The 23,761-nt window shown below is 39.9% G+C and overlaps 1 protein-coding gene across 2 annotated transcripts in view; it reads left to right on the top strand.

Moving 5' to 3' along the window:
* Positions 1-23,761, top strand: part of LOC110449677 (ETS-related transcription factor Elf-4-like) — a 169,405-nt gene that overhangs the window by 4,817 nt on the left and 140,827 nt on the right. Inside the window, exon 1 of one of the 2 annotated variants that reach the window (XM_021496690.1) lies at positions 6,254-6,353. The exons of the other annotated variant lie outside the window; for it this stretch is intronic. Within the exon in view, the coding sequence (XP_021352365.1) occupies positions 6,312-6,353 (42 nt within the window). The 5' untranslated portion in view covers positions 6,254-6,311. Of the gene's footprint in view, positions 1-6,253; positions 6,354-23,761 lie in introns of those variants that run through there. 2 annotated transcript variants of the gene reach the window in all.

Here is a 23,761-nt window from a genome sequence, read left to right as displayed (position 1 = left end):
TTGTAATCTTGTGTGTGTCCAGGCGGGAAGACCTTGTTAAAGGAAGGAGGGGTATTCCCAGCCTCAGGTTCAATCACAGGTGACCTGCAGGTAGCTTAGTTGGTTGTAAGTGTACCATGGTACTATAATAGTACAATTTTTTTGCTGTTAGATATCCAGGTTTGCTCTGTATAAATAATTCCATGTTGGCAGACACCCTTTAAATGTGTATAAGGCAGACTACCCAGTATATATACCCCAGTATACGGGCAGATCAATGACACCTTACTGATACGTTCACTATGACACCAGCTCTTACGTACGTATATCAGTGTACAGAGAATCGCCTAAACAAAAAAAGTGATAGGAATATACCAGTGGTTATAGAACTAAATCTATCTTATGACAGGCTGATAGTTGGGTAAGCCATCTGAAACATGTTAACTAATAAGGGACTTAAGTAAGTCTACCAAGAAAAAAATATTAAAGGATGCTTTAAAATAACTACAAAGATTAAAGAAGATTGTTATCTGTAACGGGTCTGTGTTGTCGGTGGTAGGGGCCAGATCTGTATTGTCGGTGGTAGGGGCTAGATCTGTGTTGTCGGTGGTAGGGGCCAGATCTGTGTTGTCGGCGGTAGGGGCTAGATCTGTGTTGTCTGTGGTAGTGGCAACATCTGTGTTGTCGGTGGTAGGGGCCAGATCTGTGTTGTCAGTGGTAGGGGCCACATCTGCAACGAAGGCGTTGTCATTCCCAACTCATCCTCGATACACAGGGTGATTTATGTGGGTCACAGATTACATGTGGAGGAATCTTGAGAGGTTGTATGATAGCCGTAAATTTACAAAAGTTGTGCAGAAACAGTACCACCAAGGTCTTGTCATGTATGTTTAGTAGCAATTTTAGGTTTCTCAAGACAGTGTAATATTATTTTTAAGCGGAACCTGGGGTAGCTTCATCATGGACTTTTAAATCTATGTTTGTGTAGCAGTATGCATGTGTACAGGTATTTCCATAAACTTGATACATTAAAGTTTAAAGGTCCTATTCTGTCCCCGGTGTGGTAGTGCCCCCGGTGTGGTAGTGCCCCGGTGTGGTAGTGCATTTGACATTGTAGGTTTGAGAAAGCAGTGGCTATCTCCTGTACATGGCGAGATGTTAGGTGACATGTATATGTACTGTATAGTCGTACAGCGTTCTCATGGCCTCCGACAGTCCTCTGTCCGCTTGAGCAGTGGTGTGTGAAATTCCATGGAATTTCAACAACTTCGCTAGAGCTGTACTCTGTATTATTGTACAATATTAGCCTACATTTGTTACCTGTGAAAACCTCTTAAACCCACAATGTTTTTGTTGTTCTCCTCTAGACATCAATTTATTTTACGTCTATGTCGCGATATTGGTTGTACATCAGGCCACCCTGTGATTAAATAATTGAGGGTATGATCGTGAAGGTATACCTCTCCAGTCAGCTGTTCTAACAGATGAGTGTGGACCAAAAGCAGCAGAATTAGGGTTGGAACTAGTGTTGTAAGTCAGATTGTGGAGATGAGTAAGAAAGTGACAGGCAGTTTGTTGCAGCCCCCCACTCCAAACAAGTTGCTACCCCTCTGAACTTGATCTGTTTTATAGACAGTAAAGTTATGTTTATAACCTAAATAACTCTGTAATGATATATAAATTTATTGACCCTTTGCAACCCCTCCACACTATATGAGAACCTCTTTATTCTGAACAGGAACACAGGGTTTGGTTTAGACAGGTTAACTGCATGCACATTCACATCCCGAATTAAATTTGATTAATTGATTGACATAGAAATGAAAAACAAATCTGGGTAAGGTTTATGATAAAGTGTGGCAGGTTTTAATTGTACATGGGATAACAGTTGCCTTCTTGCTTTGTGCTAGATGAAATTTCTGTTAACTCATCCACACCTAAAAACACATTTGCTCTCTTCCTATTCCAAGGTTGGAATAGTTCATTATGAAATTTCAAGGGTGAATGAGTTAAGCTCAATTGGTCCAGTAGTGGACTGGGAAGCTAGTGGTCCAGTGGTGGACTGGGAAGCTAGTGGTCCGATGGAAGCATACTTCTCTCTTTCCTGTAACAATAAAGAATGCATTCAAAATGTGGGAATAATAGGCTATTTCAGAGCTACGATGCACTAAAATGAAAGCAAATAAATTAAATCTTTCATTATGATTAATTTATGAAACTAAACATTAAAGTACAAATATCTAAATGTTGATTTATTATATAATATTAACACTTTTACTGTAACTGTGAAAACTGAATGTTAAGGCCATCCTTCAAACTGTAACTGTGAAAACTGAATGTTAAGGCCATCCTTCAAACTGTAACTGTGAAAACTGAATGTTAAGGCCATCCTTCAAACTGTAACTGTGAAAACTGAATGTTAAGGCCATCCTTCAAACTGTAACTGTGAAAACTGAATGTTAAGGCCATCCTTCAAACTGTAACTGTGAAAACTGAATGTTAAGGCCATCCTTCAAACTGTAACTGTGAAAACTGAATGTTAAGGCCATCCTTCAAACTGTAACTGTGAAAACTGAATGTTAAGGCCATCCTTCAAACTGTAACTGTGAAAACTGAATGTTAAGGCCATCCTTCAAACTGTAACTGTGAAAACTGAATGTTAAGGCCATCCTTCAAACTGTAACTGTGAAAACTGAATGTTAAGGCCATCCTTCAAACTGTAACTGTGAAAACTGAATGTTAAGACCATCCTTCAAACTGTAACTGTGAAAACTGAATGTTAAGGCCATCCTTCAAAAATTGTTTGCAGTTCCCTGACCAACTCACTAAAAATGGCACCTACATAACTTTTTTTTTAAATTTTGCTTTTTCTTAAAGCTGAATAGAAGTATGTTTTAGAGTTGCTCTGATACTGTAGAAACTGTTGTCTGTGACATGTACCTGTCTGTAGAAACTGTTGTCTGTGACATGTACCTGTCTGTAGAAACTGTTGTCTGTGACATGTACCTGTCTGTAGAAACTGTTGTCTGTGACATGTACCTGTGTGTAGAAACTGTTGTCTGTGACATGTACCTGTGTGTAGAAACTGTTGTCTGTGACATGTACCTGTGTGTAGAAACTGTTGTCTGTGATATGTACCTGTGTGTAGAAACTGTTGTCTGTGACATGTACCTGTCTGTAGAAATGTTTACAGTTGTGATATATACATATGACACTTATATCAGATATAAACTACTGGAACTGCATGTGTCTGAAAACACCTAATTAATCATTTCAACTTTACCCCCCAAAAAAGCAATTTAAATGATTCATAATATTGTTGTGTTGTATTGCGTGTTTATTGTTAACCTAAGATAGGGGGAACCACTGGAAAGATTGATGAGATTTATATATGGGAGTACGGAGAAGTTTGAACAGGTTTGTCGAGCTTGTGACAGTGACTCAGTTACCTGGAAAAACCCACATGCAAAATACCGAAATCTACTTCTACTTCTAGAATGTAAATGTAGTCAAGGAATTCAAAGGCAGACAAGTTCAGATCATAGTGTTGAAAAAAAAAAAAAATCAATTAATAAAGTTTAAATTATTACAAAAATGCAATTGGAAATTTGATAGCTGATGTTTTTATTGTAGTCAATACATTCAGTAAGGAATGTTTGAGCCAAATTAGAGCCGAGTTAGATAATTTCTCTGATTTAATGGAAACATATTTATTACTTGATTAAGTTACTGTAGCAAGTGTTAGAAATGTGACATATATGTTATATAAAGCCTGTTTGTTTGTGAAAGATATATGTAGGATAAATGTCAGAGCCTTTGTCTTTTACTCCAGATCTTTATATACCTGTATGGAGAAATGACAATGCTGTCCCCTGTCAGAGCCTTTGTTTTTTTACTCCAGATCTTAATATACATGTATGGAGAAATGCCAATGCTGTGCCCTGTCAGAGCCTCTGTTTTTTACTCCAGATCTTTATATTCATGTATGGAGAAATGACAATGCTGTGGCCTGTCAGAGCCTTTGGTTTTTACTCCAGATCTGTATATACATGTATGGAGAAATGACAGTGCTGTGCCCTGTCAGAGCCTTTCTTTTTTACTCCAGATCTTTATATTCATGTATGGAGAAATGACAATGCTGTCCCCTGTCAGAGCCTTTGTTTTTTTACTCCAGATCTTAATATACATGTATGGAGAAATGGCAATGCTGTGCCCTGTCAGAGCCTCTGTTTTTTACTCCAGATCTTTATATGCATGTATGGAGAAATGACAATGCTGTGCCAGGCTGTCAGAGCCTTTGTTTTTTTACTCCAGATCTTAATATACATGTATGGAGAAATGACAACGCTGTGCCCTGTCAGAGCCTTTGGTTTTTACTCCAGATCTGTATATACATGTATGGAGAAATGACAACGCTGTGCCCTGTCAGAGCCTTTGGTTTTTACTCCAGATCTGTATATACATGTATGGAGAAATGACAACGCTGTGCCCTGTCAGAGCCTTTGGTTTTTACTCCAGATCTTTATATATATATAAAGCCTGTTTGTTTGTGAAAGATATATGTAGGATAGATGTCAGAGCCTTTGTCTTTTACTCCAGATCTTTATATACATGTAGGGAGAAATGACAATGCTGTGCCAGGCTGTCAGAGCCTTTGTATTTTACTCCAGATCTTTATATACCTGTATGGAGAAATGACAATGCTGTCCCCTGTCAGAGCCTTTGTTTTTTTACTCCAGATCTTAATATACATGTATGGAGACCCCCCAACCCTGTGCCCTGTCAGAGCCTTTGTTTTTTTACTCCAGATCTTTATATTCATGTATGGAGAAATGACAATGCTGTGCCAGGCTGTCAGAGCCTTTGTATTTTACTCCAGATCTTTATATACCTGTATGGAGAAATGACAATGCTGTGGCCTGTCAGAGCCTTTGTTTTTTTACTCCAGATCTTAATATACGTGTATGGAGAAATGACAATGCTGTGGCCTGTCAGAGCCTTTGTTTTTTTACTCCAGATCTTTATATATATATAAAGCCTGTTTGTTTGTGAATGATATATGTAGGATAAATGTCAGAGCATTTGTCTTTTACTCCAGATCTTTATATACCTGTATGGAGAAATGACAATGCTGTGGCCTGTGAGAGCCTTTGTTTTTTTTTACTCCAGATCTTTATATGCATGTATGGAGAAATGACAATGCGGTGGCCTGTCAGAGCCTTTGGTTTTTACTCCAGATCTGTATATACATGTATGGAGAAATGACAACGCTGTGCCCTGTCAGAGCCTTTGGTTTTTACTCCAGATCTTTATATATATATAAAGCCTGTTTGTTTGTGAAAGATATATGTAGGATAAATGTCAGAGCCTTTGGCTTTTACTCCAGATCTTTATATGCATGTATGGAGAAATGACAATGCTGTGCCAGGCTGTCAGAGCCCTTGTTTTTTACTCCACGGCCCAAGCATGAATGAGTTCTGTGCTCAAGCCTTAAATCATGTAACATGGTCAAAAAGTCAAGTGTAAAAACTGAAAACAGTAATCAGCTTAAAATCTTTCAAAATTTCTTGCACATCATTTACAAAATATGATTTTTTATATTAATTTATTACTAGAACCAGAAAATGCTCGAGCATAGAATCTGGTTTTGAACAGGAGAACAATGTCATGAATATGAGCTCAGATCTGTATACATGTACGGAGAAGTGCCGATGTTTGTTGCCCCATTAGAACCTCTTAAGTGTTGACATTCTTGATTGTCCTGTGAATGTCTCATATTTATTAAACTGTCACTGAAATGCGATCATCATGTCTCGTAGAAGCCTTGTTGTTTTTCGATACCTCATATCTTTTTTTTCCTTTAAGTCATATCTTAGATTTGAATTTTTATCCTGCCCTATCAGAGCCTCATCTTTGTTGTTGTGTATACTTGCAATTCACGCTTGATCCGGAGGATGGTGATGACCAGTTTCCTGGCTTGTGTCAGCAACAGGATTTATACAGGATTTAGCCGGGACCCTTTCCAAGGGTTTGTCGTGGGGCACACCAAAGGGTGCATATTCCAGAAACTTTTCAGGAAATAATAAGAAAACTGTCAGCAATAACAATTTTTTTAGCTTCAAATGTATTTATGAAGATATTTAAAGTTATTATATACATTTCTTTGTCAAATTCTTTATTGAGAATCTTATTTTATTTTTTGGATATTAATTTTGTATTGACCCCAAACTGACCCTCTGTGATATGTAAATGTTGCAGTTCAATTTGACTGTGTAACAGGGCTATCGTTGCTGACAGTTGTCATTGTACAAACACATGTCATACTGACAATCATGGATACTCTTTTAACATCTTTGGTGTTCGAGGTGGAGAAGGTAGGTGATAAAGTTACATATGTATGTTAACACATGTCAATAAGGGATTTTTAAAGTGGAGTTGTTTCTCTGGAAAGTGTTGCGGCGATATGTTTTAAATATTGGTGAAGATTTTAAGATTTGTTATCCTCTTGATTTTCTCATACACTTTGTTTAAATTATTGCGTCTTATATCAATATTCACCAAAAAATTTGAAGACTTTGTGATATTAAGCAACAAGTGATGAAGGTAATAAAAACAACCAAGTAAACATTTTTTGTTCAAAAAATCTTTTTTTTTTCACCTTCACAAATGTCATTCCTTATTTATATTTGCAACTTTGGTATTCTGTTGCCGTATTTGATAATGAACATGGACATTATAATATAAGTATCGATACAGGGTAGAGTATATTTGTCTTTGCCTTTTGTTGATCGTGCATACCCGGCGTAGGAATTTACACATACAGCAAATGTAAGCATCTGTCCTTCCTCAGCCAATCCTGATGTTGGATACAAAGTGTCATTTTGAAACATGGACAAGACTTAGTAGATTTGATGGTTAACTTGGTGCTCCGGGGGTTAACTTGGTGCTCCGGAGGTTAACTTGGTGCTCCTGAGGTTAACTTGGTGCTCCGGAGGTTAACTTGGTGCTCCGGTGATGAAACCGAAGCTCATTGTCAAAAAGTAGTTTCTGTGGTGGAGTTCAAAAAATCGAAAATTCCTTGTTCATAGCTATAAGTTTGATAAATGAAATGTTGGTTTAGTTTCTTTAAAAATGGAAGAATGTGTAGTTGAGCTGGAGATGTTTTTAGATATCACTTTGGACTCCTGAAAGTGGGAGAGTGGTGAGACACATGATTCATACCTGTACTGCCACCAACTGGATCAGTAGTAGCCTGCAGTGATCTTGACGTTATACAAATTGATTCAATTATGTCCTATTTGTTTAATATTGTGTATTTTACATTATATATCATACACCTCAGGGTTTTGCTAGATCTGATAACAGATCATCAGCTGGGATCAACAATGAATCCTAATATTAGTAACGTCAATACTAGGAACAATGCTATGTTTTAGTCTGTGCCTTGTAGGGATGGAGTATATTACTTAGGCTGAGTTGTCTGTCGCTGACTGCAGTCTATCACTTAGGTACAGGTAAATAGACTGTGTACATTTTCTTGGTATACTATAAGCTAGATAAAGGTGTTTTATGTGATATTCAGCCAAGCTAGAAGATGTCCACTTGTACACATTATATACTAAAGTTTTGACATGGTGACATACACAGGTTGAAAGAAATTCATTTTTTGAAGTACAGTAAAACCTGAATTTTACTATACCTGACTTTAAGGACATCCTGTAAAATACTACAGCAGAAATAACCCAAAACAACTGGTTTGTTATATCCCCACTTAGAACTTCTGCTTCAAAAGAAGTCGGGGATATAAAGTATCGCTTTGACCGTTTGTGTGTGTGTTGTTTGTGTGTGTGTCATGTGTCGTTTGTGTGTGTGTGTCGTTTGTGTGTGTTGTTTGTGTGTGTGTTGTGTGTGTGTGTGTGTGTGTGTGTGTCATTTGTGTGTGTGTGTGTCGTTTGTGTGTGTGTGTCGTTTGTGTGTGTGTGTGTGTTGTTTGTGTGTGTGTGCCATTTGTGTGTGTGTTGTGTGTGTGTATGTGCCATTTGTGTGTGTGTGTCATTTGTGTGTGTGTCGTTTGTGTGTGTGTGTCGTTTGTGTTGTGTGTCATTTGTGTGTGTGTCATTTGTGTGTGTGTTGTGTGTTGTTTGTGTGGGTGTTGTGTGTCATTTGTGTGTGTGTTGTGTGTTGTTTGTGTGGGTGTTGTGTGTCGTTTGTGTGGGTGTCGGTGTATCCATCCATGCTGACTGTGGTTTCTGGAGCATATCTCAGCCACTGTTTCTCTTCGAATAGGCATCAAAGTTTATTCATAGATACATCATGTGAAGGTGGTGTTCACATTCTGTAAAGAGGTCACTGTGACCACAATTTGATCCTTGACCTGAAATACTAATCTAATCATTTACAGAGCCTATCTCAGAGCACACAAATTGGCATGAAAGTTTGTCAATGGTCACATCATAAGAAGGTTTTACTGTAGATATTACCGAATTACAAAAAAAACAGACTTCTTTTAGTAGAAGTATTGTAAAAAAATGTATACGACACGTTACTGGCTCCAATGCAGTTTGTACCCCAGGCCTAGTGTACATGTCATCCACTGCTCACCTGTTTCACAAATCGGCATCAACATTCACCTATCTGTAGGTACATTATAGAAAGGCGTTGTTTCACATACTTAGATTAGGTCACAATGACATCTGTTCAACCTTTCCCCTTGACCTCAAGTACTAAATAATGGTTTCCAGACCATACATTGTATCTCTGTCGTTGTTTTACGTATGAGTATAAAGCTTTGTAACATAGGTACATCTACATCTTCCACTGTTCTGTCAATCAGTTGACCGCTACACACCCTGAAATGAGGTCACTGTGATTTTGATTTGACCTTTATTTTCAATTATCAAATTTAACTGACAAATTATGAAGGTTCTTCAGTAATTCTAATGATTCCAAATCGCCAAAATTCTAAGGTACATGCCTGCTCAGCTGTATACAGCATATTTGTATACGAGTATTTGTAGGTATTTTGGTACATGCCTGCTCAGCTGTATACAGCATATATGTATATGAGTATTTGTAGGTATTTAGGTACATGCCTGCTCAGCTGTATACAACATATATGTATATGAGTATTTGTAGGTATTTAGGTACATGCCTGCTCAGCTGTATACAGCATATATGTATATGAGTATTTGTAGGTATTTAGGTACATGCCTGCTCAGCTGTATACAGCATATATGTATACGAGTATTTGTAGGTATTTAGGTACATGCCTGCTCAGCTGTATACAGCATATATGTATATGAGTATTTGTAGGTATTTAGGTACATGCCTGCTCAGCTGTATACAGCATATATGTATACGAGTATTTGTAGGTATTTAGGTACATGCCTGCTCAGCTGTATACAGCATATATGTATACGAGTATTTGTAGGTATTTAGGTACATGCCTGCTCAGCTGTATACAGCATATATGTATACGAGTATTTGTAGGTATTTAGGTACATGCCTGCTCAGCTGTATACAGCATATATGTATACGAGTATTTGTAGGTATTTAGGTACATGCCTGCTCAGCTGTATACAGCATATATGTATACGAGTATTTGTAGGTATTTAGGTACATGCCTGCTCAGCTGTATACAGCATATATGTATACGAGTATTTGTAGGTATTTAGGTACATGCCTGCTCAGCTGTATACAGCATATATGTATACGAGTATTTGTAGGTATTTAGGTACATGCCTGCTCAGCTGTATACAGCATATATGTATACGAGTATTTGTAGGTATTTAGGTACATGCCTGCTCAGCTGTATACAGCATATATGTATACGAGTATTTGTAGGTATTTAGGTACATGCCTGCTCAGCTGTATACAGCATATATGTATACGAGTATTTGTAGGTATTTAGGTACATGCCTGCTCAGCTGTATACAGCATATATGTATACGAGTATTTGTAGGTATTTAGGTACATGCCTGCTCAGCTGTATACAGCATATATGTATACGAGTATTTGTAGGTATTTAGGTACATGCCTGCTCAGCTGTATACAGCATATATGTATACGAGTATTTGTAGGTATTTAGGTACATGCCTGCTCAGCTGTATACAGCATATATGTATACGAGTATTTGTAGGTATTTAGGTACATGCCTGCTCAGCTGTATACAGCATATATGTATACGAGTATTTGTAGGTATTTAGGTACATGCCTGCTCAGCTGTATACAGCATATATGTATACGAGTATTTGTAGGTATTTAGGTACATGCCTGCTCAGCTGTATACAGCATATATGTATACGAGTATTTGTAGGTATTTAGGTACATGCCTGCTCAGCTGTATACAGCATATATGTATACGAGTATTTGTAGGTATTTAGGTACATGCCTGCTCAGCTGTATACAGCATATATGTATACGAGTATTTGTAGGTATTTAGGTACATGCCTGCTCAGCTGTATACAGCATATATGTATACGAGTATTTGTAGGTATTTAGGTACATGCCTGCTCAGCTGTATACAGCATATATGTATACGAGTATTTGTAGGTATTTAGGTACATGCCTGCTCAGCTGTATACAGCATATATGTATACGAGTATTTGTAGGTATTTAGGTACATGCCTGCTCAGCTGTATACAGCATATATGTATACGAGTATTTGTAGGTATTTAGGTACATGCCTGCTCAGCTGTATACAGCATATATGTATACGAGTATTTGTAGGTATTTAGGTACATGCCTGCTCAGCTGTATACAGCATATATGTATACGAGTATTTGTAGGTATTTAGGTACATGCCTGCTCAGCTGTATACAGCATATATGTATACGAGTATTTGTAGGTATTTAGGTACATGCCTGCTCAGCTGTATACAGCATATATGTATACGAGTATTTGTAGGTATTTAGGTACATGCCTGCTCAGCTGTATACAGCATATATGTATACGAGTATTTGTAGGTATTTAGGTACATGCCTGCTCAGCTGTATACAGCATATATGTATACGAGTATTTGTAGGTATTTAGGTACATGCCTGCTCAGCTGTATACAGCATATATGTATACGAGTATTTGTAGGTATTTAGGTACATGCCTGCTCAGCTGTATACAGCATATATGTATACGAGTATTTGTAGGTATTTAGGTACATGCCTGCTCAGCTGTATACAGCATATATGTATACGAGTATTTGTAGGTATTTAGGTACATGCCTGCTCAGCTGTATACAGCATATATGTATACGAGTATTTGTAGGTATTTAGGTACATGCCTGCTCAGCTGTATACAGCATATATGTATACGAGTATTTGTAGGTATTTAGGTACATGCCTGCTCAGCTGTATACAGCATATATGTATACGAGTATTTGTAGGTATTTAGGTACATGCCTGCTCAGCTGTATACAGCATATATGTATACGAGTATTTGTAGGTATTTTTTGTTTATATATACGTTGTGTTTATTATGTTACAGAAATACCTCTTCAACTTTCCATTGTAATGAATTTCAGACTAACATGATAAGTGTCCTCGAAGTCTGCATTCATATATATAATACTGCTGTAGGCACAAAAGGGGTTAAATCAAAGGTCATGATCAAGTGTACACGATTGGTTACAGGACGAGTCTTGTTCTGGTCACAACACTGGAAGGAGTACAGATGACATCCCACTTAGCCATTTCCTCTAGGTCCCCACAACTAATTACCACATCACTAGACTCTACACTTATCATATAAATCTGAGGAGTGAGGAGTAACCTTAGAGTAGTCTGTGTGCTGCTGAGTTAGGGTAGAGTAGTCTGTGTGCTGCTGAGTTAGGGTAGGGATACTGCTGTAGTGATGAATAGTGTTAGGGTAACTTTGGACAGAATTAGGGTAGATCAACTTGTGTGATGCAGAATTAGGGTAGAGTAACTTGTGTGGTGTAGAATTAGAGTAAAGTGTAGAATTATGGTAGAGTAACTTGTGTGGTGTAGAATTAGGGTAGAGTAGTCTGTGTGGTGTAGAGTTATGGTAGAGTAACTGTATTACTGTTTTCAATAATGAATCACCAAAACCCTTCTAATGCCAAATGTCTAATGGACAATGCTGGTACTGTATCAAATATTTACTGGGAAGATAGTGGCATTAATATGAAAAAGGTTTACCTGGAAAATGGTGGCTAAGTCACAAAGTTTTAGTGGACAAATTTATAGTAAATCAAAGTTTTTATTGACAAATAGTGTTACTGGATCAAATGGTGTCAGTATAAAAAGGTTTTAATGGACAAAACACTTAGCAGTTTACCGATGTTTCACTGACAAATGATAACAAGGTTTTACTTACATGTGGTGGCAGTATAGCAAGGGTTTCCTAGATAAATTGTTGCAGTATAGCAAGGGTTTCCTGGATAAACTATTGGACAAGGACAGTGTTGGTGTCTGGGAGTGTGGGAGTGGAGAAGTCAAGGACAGTGGTGGTGTCTGGGAGGGTGGGGGTGGGGAAGTCAAGGACAGGGGTGGTGTCTGGGAGTGGGGGGGTGGGTAGGCCAAGGACAGTGGTGGTGTCTGGGAGGGTGGGGGTGGGGAAGCCAAGGACAGTGGTGGTATCTGGGAGTGTGGGGGTGGGGAAGTCACGGACAGTGGCGGTGTCTGGGAGGGTGGGGGCGGGGAAGTCAAGGACAGTGGTGGTGGCTGGGAGTGTGGGGGTGGGGAAGCCAAGGAGAGTGGTGGTGTCTGGGAGTGTGGGAGTGGTGAAGTAAAGGACAGTGGTGGTGTCTGGGAGTGGGGGAGTGGAGAAGACAAGGACAGTGGTGGTGTCTGGGAGGGTGGGGGTGGGGAAGTCAAGGACAGGGGTGGTGTCTGGGAGTGGGGGGGTGGGGAAGCCAAGGACAGTGGTGTTGTCTGGGAGTGGGGGGGTGGGGAAGCCAAGGACAGTGGTGGTGTCTGGGAGGGTGGGGGCGGGGAAGTCAAGGACAGTGGGGGGGTCTGGGAGTGTGGAGGCGGGGAAGTCAAGGACAGTGGGGGTGTCTGGGAGTGTGGAGGCGGGGAAGTCAAGGACAGTGGTGGTGTCGGGGAGTGTGGGGGTGGGGAAGCCAAGGAGAGTGGTGGTGTCTGGGAGTGTGGGGGAGGGGAAGTCAAGGACAGTGGTGGTGTCGGGGAGTGTGGGGGTGGGGAAGCCAAGGAGAGTGGTGGTGTCTGGGAGTGTGGGAGTGGTGAAGTAAAGGACAGTGGTGGTGTCTGGGAGTGGGGGGGTGGGGAAGTCAGGGACAGGGGTGGTGTCTGGGAGTGTGGGGGTGGGGAAGCCAAGGAGAGTGGTGGTGTCTGGGAGTGTGGGAGTGGTGAAGTAAAGGACAGTGGTGGTGTCTGGGAGTGGGGGAGTGGAGAAGACAAGGACAGTGGTGGTGTCTGGGAGTGGGGGGGTGGAGAAGTCAAGGACAGTGGTGGTGTCGGGGAGTGTGGGAGTGGAGAAGTCAAGGACAGTGGTGGTGTCTGGGAGTGGGGGGGTGGGGAAGTCAGGGACAGGGGTGGTGTCTGGGAGTGTGGGGGGGGGGAAGTCAAGGACCGTGGCGGTGTCTGGGAGGGTGGGGGTGGGGAAGCCAAGGACAGGGGTGGTGTCTGGGAGTGTGGGGGGGGGGAAGTAAAGGACAGTGGTGGTGTCTGGGAGTGGGGGAGTGGAGAAGTCAAGGACAGTGGTGGTGTCGGGGAGTGTGGGGGTGGGGAAGTAAAGGACAGTGGTGGTGCCTGGGAGTGTGGGGGTGGGGAAGTCACGGACAGTGGTGGTGTCTGGGAGTGTGGAGGCGGGGGAGTCAAGGACAGTGGTGGGGTCTGGGAGTGTGGGGGCGGGGAAGTTAAGGACAGTGGTGGTGTCTGGGAGTGTGGGAGTGGTGAAGTAAAGGACAGTGGTGGTGTCTGGGAGTGGGGGGGGGGGGAAGTCAAGGACAGTGGTGGTGTCTGGGAGTGTGGGGGCGGGGAAGTCAAGGACAGTGGTGGTGTCTGGGAGTGTGGAGGCGGGGAAGTCAAGGACAGTGGTGGTGTCTGGGAGTGTGGGAGTGGGGAAGTCAAGCAGTTTTTACCTGTTCATTTTTATCCTAGTTTTCACTGTCAACATTTGTGGTTCGTGACTGACTTCAGGTGTTTTAGGAGTTATGAGATCGTAAAAACTCAGGTAACATAGGACATGCATGACCTCATATACCCGTAAATATGACAGATTTCTAAAAGTTTTAAGTGGGGGCCTGGGAAAAGTCAGTTTATACCACAGATTGTAAATATCTAGTTTGCTCTTACAATGTAAGTTAGGTATATTTTACAGGACAAGATTTAAATTAAAAACTTGGATGCCTCCTCTTTCCTAGTCATCTTTCTCTGTCTACCATCTGTAGCAGTCAGACACTGCTGTATACTACCATCTGTAGCAGTCAGATAATATAAAATCACCTTCACCGCAGAAAAAGAAGAAGAAACTGAATGCTAAAACATTGAATTTAAAAGTTCAAATACAGAACACAGTTTGCTTTTCTTTCACATCTGATTGTTTCCAGATTCTATTACAATGCCCTTATTAGAATTCCCTTAAAATGATTGTAAAACTCACAGATTGGTCTCCAAGAATTCTGGCCTGTATTGATAAAGGTTTTTGGACAGTAGATGTAAGATTCTAAGTTATATAGACAACATATTATCCCTCTATGCTATAACTGATATGATAGTTTAATGATATAAAATATTGATTTAACATTGTAAGTTAAGATGGTTTAGAAATGTACCTGAGAAAAGGCTAGGTAGACGATTTCCTGATAAATTATTAATACATCATTGATTTATGTAGAAACTATGACTGTGTCATTACTGTACAATGATGAAGATGTACGCTGATTCAGCAGTATTAGACGTGACGCTGGTTGCTTAGAAGCAACAACATGGAAGCGATATACAAATTGGACAAATAGTTCAGGGAATGGTGAACAAATTGTATTGAACTGGCCATGGCCTGTAGTGTTGTTACAGGTTAACTGATTTAGTTAAGATTTACGAGACAGGATTGCATATTTGGAGAAAGTTTGGTGATAAAATTTTCTACCAGTAACGCAGTCTATTCTTGTTACGTAGCCACTTATACGGTACATCAGCTAGATCTATTACCATGTATTAACCATGTATTTGTAATATATCAAATTTACTATTTTTGGCAAATTTTGTGTTTATATTTTACACACACACAATGCTGGACCTCCCTGCTCCAGGAGAGCATTGTCAAGGCTGCACACTTAGGACCACATAGGCCTGAACCATGTCAGTGGTTTGTATACAGAGATCTTTAAGCCTCCTCTGTAGTGAACTGATACATATACTACACTTTAATTGTTTATAACATACAGGTAAACAACAGTCCTTGCAGCTCAGAATAGATCTACGTTCTACAAATGTATATACATACTGTACATTATCACACAAAGTTCTCTACACACATTTTCTATACACTTTCTACTTTCATTCTCAAATATGGTTAAACGAAATTATAGATTTTGAGTTGTTTTTTTCCCTGACTTTGAGTTTTCTCCTTTTGGTAAATGAAAGATAAAGCAATATAAAGGAGCATTTTGTAGGCTTAGAGTTACTCCCCTTGGTAAGGTATTCACCTTTCATCTTGATTCTGTACATGTACGATTTTAGATACTATCATGGTTAAGTGGATAGGTCCCGTATTCAATCCCAAGTGTTTTTTTTTTGTTTCAAAATAATTTGGTTTTGCTTTCAAATACTTAATTTCAAATAATCATTACTCTTTAAAAGACATTCAAAGATATGTTTGTAAAGTGTAGTACAAATGGTAAAAATATATTATGTTGATTTAATCTGTTGTCATCTCCAGTACTTAATCTGTTGTCAATGCCAGTACTTAATCTGTTGTCATTTCCAGTACTTAATCTGTTGTCATTTCCAGTACTTAATCTGTTGTCATCTCCAGTACTTAATCTGTTGTCATCTCCAGTACTTAATCTGTTGTCATCTCCAGTACTTAATCTGTTGTCATCTCCAGTACTTAATCTGTTGTCATCTCCAGTACTTAATCTGTTGTCATCTCCAGTACTTAATCTGTTGTCAATTCCAGTACTTAATCTGTTGTCATCTCCAGTACTTAATCTGTTGTCAATGCCAGTACTTAATCTGTTGTCATCTCCAGTATTTAATCTGTTGTCATTTCCAGTACTTAATCTGTTGTCAATGCCAGTACTTAATCTGTTGTCATCTCCAGTACTTAATCTGTTGTCATCTCCAGTACTTAATCTGTTGTCAATGCCAGTACTTAATCTGTTGTCATCTCCAGTATTTAATCTGTTGTCATTTCCAGTACTTAATCTGTTGTCAATGCCAGTACTTAATCTGTTGTCATCTCCAGTACTTAATCTGTTGTCATCTCCAGTACTTAATCTGTTGTCAATGCCAGTACTTAATCTGTTGTCATCTCCAGTATTTAATCTGTTGTCATTTCCAGTACTTAATCTGTTGTCAATGCCAGTACTTAATCTGTTGTCATCTCCAGTACTTAATCTGTTGTCAATGCCATTACTTTATCTGTTGTCAATGCCAGTACTTAATCTGTTGTCATCTCCAGTACTAAATCTGTTGTCATCTCCAGTACTTAGTTAAAAATCTGATTAATTCTGAGTTGGTATATGATATTTGAAAATCTACAGCTTTCATAAAATATTTACTGTGTCTGGTATTTAGTGTATGTAATGGAGATCAGTGCATAAATGTTTGCTGTTACGTAAAGAAAAAATAATTAACAAGCTGTGGACCAAAACTTTTGCAAATTATATATCTTCACCAATGAAATATCTTAAAGTGTTCCACCACAATTGATACTTGTGTGAATTATTCAGCTACCTGAGACAGAGAATACCTGTAGATGTAGGATATGACCTCTAACAGGTTGAGTTCATCATTTGAAGGTCAAATACATGTGAAGGTGTTAGTAGGTGACTACACTGGGGTAGTTTGGTCATTTTGTCTGAATTTATTTACCTAGCTTGTCTAACATTGTCAGCAATTCGATATTTCAATGAAGTCCAGTGATTTAGATTTTTCCAAAATTGGGCGAAATATTTATGATAAAATTTACCACTAAAAATTGATTAAAAAGGATTTTAACCAAAAGTTTCTATTTTCATTATAACACGAAATTAGTTTAAGGGTGTGAAAGCTGAATTTCTTGTAAATTTGATAGTTTATGTTATATGATAAAACTCCGCAAATTAAAAATGACACCAGGAGTTAAGTTGAAATCCTGTTCTGTTTCAATAGGAAAATGAAATTTGAAGTCACACAGTGTTCATTTTTTTACCTGACTTATCGAGGCATCTATTACACCTGTACAGTGAGAAGATAGATGTAGCAGAGTGTTTCCAGTAAATTTACCTGTCCGTAACACAAAGTAACGTTGAACACAGATTCCGTTAAAACTGGTCAGGATATATAACGCCACACAGGTAGTAGTAGTAAGCCTGGAACGGATTGTAGTGTGAGGATTTGTCAAAATGATACACTATATTCTTCAACACACCATTCTTTCCCGTGTTCTTTCTAGAGACAATTTCAGCATCTAAACATTAGGCTACAGTGAGTGAGTGAGTGTGGGGTGATTTATTTAGAATTTTACTGTAACAAGGCTGATTTAGGTTATTGATGCTGGCGTTTACACCACAGATAGGCTGATTGAGGTTGTTGATGCTGGCTTTTACACCACAGACAGGCTGATTGAGGTTGTTGATGCTGGCTTTTACACCACAGACAGGCTGATTTAGGTTGTTGATGCTGGTGTTTACACCACAGACAGGCTGATTGAGGTTGTTGATGCTGGTGTTTACACCACAGATAGGCTGATTGAGGTTGTTGATGCTGGTGTTTACACCACAGACAGGCTGATTTAGGTTGTTGATGCTGGTGTTTACACCACAGACAGGCTGGTTGAGGTTGTTGATGCTGGTGTTTACACCACAGACAGGCTGATTGAGGTTGTTGATGCTGGTGTTTACACCACAGACAGGCTGATTGAGGTTGTTGATGCTGGTGTTTACACCACAGACAGGCTGATTGAGGTTGTTGATGCTGGTGTTTACACCACAGACAGGCTGATTGAGGTTGTTGATGCTGGTGTTTACACCACAGACAGGCTGATTGAGGTTGTTGATGCTGGTGTTTACACCACAGACAGGCTGATTTAGGTTGTTGATGCTGGCGTTTACACCACAGACAGGCTGATTGAGGTTGTTGATGCTGGTGTTTACACCACAGACAGGCTGATTTAGGTTGTTGATGCTGGCGTTTACACCACAGACAGGCTGATTGAGGTTGTTGATGCTGGTGTTTACACCACAGACAGGCTGATGATGGGGGTATTAACCTTCACTGGTAATGGATAGTAAACCATCAAAACAGTAGGACGCTTACAGTAACAATTACATGAAGATTATGTTGGCTCTGCATTCTGGATTCTTTTGGGTTTTTCAGATTTATTTATTTCACTGAAACAAGTAAGTATAATCATGAATTCATTGGTCTTAACAGTTGTTGTTATGCTGCGTTTAATTTTTTCTTTATCATTATTAGTATTATTCAGAAGGCATTCATATCAGCTATGAATGTCACAGGCAGATCGTTGACATCATCGTATTATGATGTCATCATGGTAACAAAGTCCAGATCATGGTATCAGTAATCTGTCGTTTCCAGTATGCGTTCATATTGATTATCGAATACTAAATGAAAGCTGTTCAAAGCTTAAATAAGCATTTTATGATTGACAGTTTTATTTGAGTTCAGATTTAAATCTGACTGAAAACTGCCTCGCTTGGTCTGTGTTTATCAAATTGTTCAGACGGAATGTTGTAAGATGCCATCGTGAGTTTGAGACCTTTACAGTACTTTTTGTGCCTTCATGTTTGATGGTTATTAGCTTAAGCTGTTAGGATGTTACAGTAATAATCCTTGCTCTGGTGGTAAAATGGATAATGATACATGTATTACATGTATTTTAGCCACCAAACTATGAGAATATTTACTGTAACTTAGTAGTGATCTTGTTATTGCTATTATAATATTACAGTAATCCTGGTTCTGGTGATGTAAAGGAGTAAGATATTATTTTAACCACCAACCTATGAGAACATTTACTGTACCCTAGTAATGATCCTGTTAGGGTTGTGTGACTGCTGATGAGGCTGAGGCAGAGTGACTATAGGAGGAAAGCAGCTTATGTTGATACTACTAGACAAAAATGATTCACTTGGTCAGTTCTGTCAAATCTGGTCAGGCTGTAGTGTTGTGTAGAAATACTGTGTCAAAGCTTAAGGTCATACAGTCTCACAGAGATTAGGTAGGATTAGGGATGGACAAACAGGAAGAGGAAAGTCTAGTGATTAGGCTGTATTAGGGAAGGAGACACAGGAAAAGGAAGTTGATATTACACACAGGAAAAGAAGGGAACAAATCCAGAATGATAATTTCATACTTATAGATTTAGCTTGACAAAAATAGGAAAAATCCTGGATGCTGGACAGATCTGTTGAACAGTAATATAAGATCTGATAGTGCTATCTGCCTGTCTGTCCCTCTGTCTTATCTGTCCTCTCTATTTCTTTCACTGTCTCTCCTTCTGCTGTCAGATTGATGGTGATAGGTATAAACCCAGCTCTTATCCCTGTGAGTATGTCAGATCAATGGTGATAGGTATATACCCAGCTCTTATCCCTGTGAGTATGGCAGATCAATGGTGATAGGTATATACCCAGCCCTTATCCCTGTTGGTATGTAAGATTGATGGTGATAGGTATATACCCAGCTCTTATCCTTGTGAGTATGTCAGATCAATGGTGATAGGTATATACCCAGCCCTTATCCCTGTTGGTATGTCAGATTGATGGTGATAGGTATATACCCAGCTCTTATCCCTGTGAGTATGTCAGATCAATGGTGATAGGTATATTCCCAGCTCTTATCCCTGTGAGTATGTCAGATCAATGGTGATAGGTATATACCCAGCCCTTATCGCTGTTGGTATGTCAGATTGATGGTGATTAAGGTATATACCCAGCTCTTATCCCTGTGAGTATGTCAGATTGATGGTGATAGGTATATACCCAGCTCTTACCCCTGTGAGTATGTCAGATTGATGGTGATGGGTATATACCCAGCTTTTATCCCTGTGAGTATGTCAGATTGATGGTGATAGGTATATACCCAGCTCTTACCCCTGTGAGTATGTCAGATTGATGGTGATAGGTATATACCCAGCTCTTATCCCTGTGAGTATGTCAGATTGATGGTGACAGGTATATACCTGTAAGATGTTAATGGTCATTTTACACTTTCACATACCAAACCTTTACAATACCATCTGTAAGGTAAACTGTTTGGAAGAGTATGTATGTATACAATCTAAAGGGTCAGTAAACTGCACACATCATGGATCAGGTCATCAACACAGTACACCACACTAAACACTGTTATCACAGAGCTGGTGTCCAGTTATCACAGAGCTGGTGTCCGGTAAATAAGACACTATCCCCTATTAACCCTGTTATCCAGACAATGATATTTAGGACATGGGGTGTGTTTGACTATAACCCTGATAATGTAAGACCCAAGTGTTGAAATAATTGGGGAGATGGTTTATACAGCAATGCTAGAGGAGGGCAGGTCTATTTAAACTTCCACTCTAAATTCCCTACAAACATGTACCTGTAGGAAGCACCTGGTACGGACACTGACCAGAGGTACATTAGACCATCAAATCTATTTATACCAAGGTCAAGTCCACTCATTTCTTTACATAAATAAAAGATCTTTGATATTAGAGGATAAATACAATCAAGTCATGGCTATGTTCTGGCCTAATGCAATATTCCACTCCCGTCACAGATTACATCTGACAAAGTACAAAAGTTGGTATATGATTTTGTGTGATTTGATATGAAGCCGCTAAAGCAGGGAGGATGTTAAGGGGGATGACTTGGTAGATTACGGTGACCAGGTAAGTTCCTTAGTTAAAGGGCGCATTCTAGAATACAGAGGGCATCCTGGATTTTATGTCATTGAATTTTCCCACTCCAAGTTTCTATGTGTGTTTTTTTGACATCAGACTGTAAGGGAGATGTAGAGGATGGACTGGGTAGATGTAGAGGATGGACTGGGTAGATTGACATCAAACTGGGTAGATTGACATCAGACTGTAAGGGAGATGTATAGGATGGACTGGGTAGATTGACATCAGACTGGGTAGATTGACATCAGACTGGGTAGATTGACATCAAACTGGGTAGATTGGCATCAGACTGTAAGGGAGATGTATAGGATGGACTGGGTAGATTGACATCAGATGTAAGGGAGATGTAGAGGATGGACTGGGTAGATTGACATCAGACTGGGTAGATTGACATCAGACTGGGTTGATTGACATCAAACTGGGTAGATTGGCATCAGACTGTAAGGGAGATGTATAGGATGGACTGGGTAGATTGACATCAGACTGTAAGGGAGATGTAGAGGATGGACTGGGTAGATTGACATCAGACTGTAAGGGAGATGTATAGGATGGACTGGGTAGATTGACATCAGACTGTAAGGGAGATGTAGAGGATGGACTGGGTAGATTGACATCAGACTGTAAGGGAGATGTAGAGGATGGACTGGGTAGATTGACATCAGACTGGGTAGATTGACATCAGACTGGGTAGATTGACATCAGACTGGGTAGATTGACATCAGACTGGGTAGATTGACATCAGACTGGGTAGATTGACATCAGACTGGGTAGATTGACATCAGACTGGGTAGATTGACATCAGACTGGGTAGATTGACATCAGACTGGGTAGATTGACATCAGACTGGGTAGATTGACATCAGACTGGGTAGATTGACATCAGACTGTGTAGATTGGCATCAGACTGTAAGGGAGATGTATAGGATGGACTGGGTAGATTGACATCAGACTGTAAGGGAGATGTAGAGGATGGACTGGGTAGATTGACATCAGACTGTAAGGGAGATGTAGAGGATGGACTGGGTAGATTGACATCAGACTGGAAGGGAGATGTAGAGGATGGACTGGGTAGATTGACATCAGACTGGGTAGATTGACATCAGACTGGGTAGATTGACATCAGACTGGGTAGATTGACATCAGACTGGGTAGATTGACATCAGACTGGGTAGATTGACATCAGACTGGGTAGATTGACATCAGACTGGGTAGATTGACATCAGACTGGGTAGATTGACATCAGACTGGGTAGATTGACATCAGACTGGGTAGATTGACATCAGACCGGGTAGATTGGCTGTCAGTGAAGAAGCCTGTTTGATGATGTTAGGTTTATGGAGTTTGTAGTGTTGGTAGAGTTCAACTGTTGTGGCTGTCCCATTTTTCTACACATCTTTTTAATAATACAAATATAAAAGCTGCTGGTAATTGGTCAAAACAGCTTACACAATTGAAATTAATGTGACAAATGTGACATTGATAAGTCTTTGCATGGTGATGGTGTGACTAGAAGTCTATATTTGAACAGGTTGTATCAGAGTGTACACCTAGTCTGGCCGTTATGCAGGCATCCCAATACCCTGCTATCTACTCAAACAAATATTATACTGTAATTTTATACATAAAAGACAACATTCACACATACTTAATTTGTATCTTAAGTTGCTCTGACAACTTGTCTTTTCTTGTTTGACATCAAACCCATTTACTTCAAAGTAAAAGTAGGGTTTTCTGTAGGTAAAATGAAAGTAGAGTTGTGTATAGAAGTGAGGAGGCCTGTTTCTGCTGTTATCATTAATCTTCAATGGCTGTCAAGATATATAAAGATATGTTAGGATGGAATGTGGATAGATAGTGCTAATGTCTGAGTGGGCTAGGGGCGTGGATAGGGTACACAGGCTACAGTAGCAGTAGGAGGTTGATGTAGCCATCTGCCAGATTGCTGTTCCAATTACTTAGTGACCCCCTTGTAAGATGTTGTACCATTCATTGACAGAAAAAAACACAATACACATAATGGCATGGCTATGTCGCTTGATAACACAATCACATGTCAGCTGGCAGAGGATAAGTGACCTGTTCACCTCAGCCTTCAGTATGATAAAGCAGGTAGCACCTCAACCACTAGATCTGCTCATTACCAGGTACCAAACTCCTTGTCTATAGCCCATACCAAACTTCTTTTAACTTTGACCTATAACCTCACATCCTCAGATTCTTAACTACATAACATCATGTATCCAATAAAGCTAGACACACAATCCTATGCAATACCCCTCTACACCCCCTACACATATCCACCTGTTCCTTCTCCCCCTTCCCCTCCCCCACTCACCTCTCAGTATCCCATAGAGATATACACACCACCAAATGTAGCCCATACACCTCTACACCTCTACACCTCTACACCCCCTACATATATCCACCTGTTCCTTCTCCCCCTTCCCCTCCCCCCCTCACCTCTCAGTATCCCATAGAGATATACACACCACCAAATGTAGCCCATACACCTCTACACCTCTACACCTCTACACCCCCTACATATATCCACCTGTTCCTTCTCCCCCTTCCCCTCCCCCCCTCACCTCTCAGTATCCCATAGAGATATACACACCACCAAATGTAGCCCATACACCTCTACACCTCTACACCTCTACACCCCCTACATATATCCACCTGTTCCTTCTCCCCCTTCCCCTCCCCCCCTCACCTCTCAGTATCCCATAGAGATATACACACCACCAAATGTA

Source organism: Mizuhopecten yessoensis, unplaced genomic scaffold, assembly GCF_002113885.1.
Source record: "Mizuhopecten yessoensis strain PY_sf001 unplaced genomic scaffold, ASM211388v2 scaffold4783, whole genome shotgun sequence".
Taxonomy (NCBI): domain Eukaryota; kingdom Metazoa; phylum Mollusca; class Bivalvia; order Pectinida; family Pectinidae; genus Mizuhopecten; species Mizuhopecten yessoensis.
The sequence above is the reverse complement of the archived record's forward strand: the minus strand, read 5'-3'. Positions and strand labels throughout refer to the sequence as shown.